Source organism: Neopelma chrysocephalum, unplaced genomic scaffold, assembly GCF_003984885.1.
Source record: "Neopelma chrysocephalum unplaced genomic scaffold, ASM398488v2 Primary Assembly neopelma1_23, whole genome shotgun sequence".
In the NCBI taxonomy this organism is placed as follows: Eukaryota; Metazoa; Chordata; class Aves; order Passeriformes; family Pipridae; genus Neopelma; species Neopelma chrysocephalum.
In genome coordinates, this window is record NW_020897691.1 from 36,261,454 (window position 1) to 36,263,617 (window position 2,164).

The window sequence follows — 2,164 nt, forward strand, 5'->3', positions numbered from 1 at the left end:
AAAAGGATCTAACTGGAAGCAATTACAAAGAGTATCAATGAAAAAAAATTGGATCTTTTATTTTAAAACATTTTAATTAACACAAAATCCTTTCCCAGAAAACAATTAGGGATTTCTTCCATTCACGGATTACCATAGCATGGCATCAGGACATTTGGTGCCACTCACTGGTTGTGGCATTGTGTTACCTTTATCTCCACTTCCCACAGCAGTCTTTGTTAATGTTGGGACAGAACTTCTTTCTAAGGAATGCCTAATGCTCCCCTTGCACATGATGCCATGACTTCTGTGTCACATTTTCCCATATCCTGAACTTACAAGTACTAAAGCTGTGAGATCTGTATGAGATCATGGGCATATTCTCATGAATGGGTGGTAAGGTTTGGAGACTTGGCCTGATTATCAACCTTGTCTACCTCAAAGAGGTGACTTGCCATTAACGGTGTGATGAGTCACAGTACCTGCCTTTTGATTTCACACCTTTAAGGTCACAGCCCCTTGTAAAGTATGATCATTCCTGCAACTGAATTCAGAATTAGACACATTTTAAATGTTTGCTCTCACATGGCTGCTGAGGATCCACCCTCCAAATCCTGAGAACTTTATCATGTTTGAAATACTTTCTTTACCCCAGGCTCTACTCAGTTGTGCCAAGCAATAGGACAAGAGTCAACAGGAAGAAACTGATGCACAGGAAGTTCCACTTGAACACGAGGAAGAACTTATTTACTGTGTGAGTGATTGTACACTGGAACAGACTGCTCAGAAAGGCTGTGGAGTCTCCCTCACTGGAGATATTCAAGAACCATCTGGATGCAATCCTGTACCGCTGAATAGATTCAGTGGGACCTTGATAGGCTGGAGAACTGGGTAGAGAGAAACCTAATGAGGTTCAACAAGGGCAAGTGTAAGGTACTGCACCTGGGCAGGAACAACCTCAAATACCAGTACAGGTTGGAGGCTGACCTACTAGAGAGTAGCTTTGTGGAGAAGGACCTGGGAGTCTTAGTGGATGACAAGTTCACCATGAGCCAGCAGAGTGCCCTTCCAACCAGGAGCGCCAATGGTGTCCTGGGGTGCATTGGGAAGGGGGAGGTGATCCTCCCCCTCTACTGAGCCCTGGTGAGGTCATATCTGGAGTGCTGTGTCCAGTTCTGGGCTCCTCAGTAGAAAAAAAGACAAGGAGCTACTGGAGAGGGTCCAGCAGAGGGCCACAAAGACGATGAGTGGTGTGGAGCATCTTTCTTGTGAGGAGAGATTGAAGGAGCTGGGCCTGTTTAGTCTAGAGAAGACTGAGAAGGGATCTCATTAATGCATGTAAATATCTCAAAGGCGGGTGCCAAGAGGATGATGCTCAGCGACAGGACAAGGAGGAACAGCCATAAACAGGAAGTTTCACCTCAAAATAAGAAAGAACTTCTCTACACTGAAAGTGGCAGAGCACTGGAACAGGCTGCTCAGGGAGGTCGTGGAGTCTCCCTCTCTGGAGACATTCCAAACCCACCTGGATGAGTTCCTGTGTCACCTGTTCTAGGCGACCCTGCCTTGGCAGGGGGTTGGACTGAATGATCTCCAGAGGTCCCTTCCAACCCGAACGATTCTGTGATTCTGTGACATGTGCTCCAGGTCGGCCCTGTTTGAGCAGGGCGGCCGGACCAGGTGCCCCACTGCCCTCCCTCACAATCTTCCCCACCGTGGGATTCCGCGATGGATTCCCCGATCCTGACGGGAGGGGCTTTTCGACGAGCCAACCAGCGGCCGGGGGGGCTTTGGGCGGGCGGGCCCGTGACGCCACAGTCTCAGCTATGGTGGCTGAGCAGTGACACGTCTCCTTCTGGCCCGGGAAGGGGCGGGGGAGCGGGAGCGTGGGATCTCGCGGGATCCCGGAGCGGCTGGATCGGCCCCGGGGCGGCGACACCGGGGGGCCGCCGGCGGCAGCAGCGGCGGCGGGGACGGGCGGCCGGCGCGGCCATGGCGGGGCAGCAGTTCCAGTACGACGACAGCGGCAACACGTTCTTCTACTTCCTCACCAGCTTCGTGGGGCTCATCGTCATCCCCGCCACCTACTACCTGTGGCCACGGGACCAGCACGCCGGTGAGCGGCCGGGCCCCGGGCACGGCCGGGCTCCTCCTCGCCCGCTCCGCCCGCCCGCCCGCCCGCCGT

At 53.1% G+C, this 2,164-nt stretch overlaps 1 protein-coding gene across 1 annotated transcript in view; it reads left to right on the forward strand.

Moving 5' to 3' along the window:
* Positions 1-1,923: 1,923 nt before the first annotated feature.
* The window catches only part of SEC63 (SEC63 homolog, protein translocation regulator), a 61,553-nt gene continuing 61,312 nt past the window's right edge, over positions 1,924-2,164 (forward strand). The window contains exon 1 of the mRNA XM_027693820.1: positions 1,924-2,095. Within this exon, the coding sequence (XP_027549621.1) occupies positions 1,972-2,095 (124 nt within the window). The 5' untranslated portion in view covers positions 1,924-1,971. The remainder of the gene's footprint in view (positions 2,096-2,164) is intronic.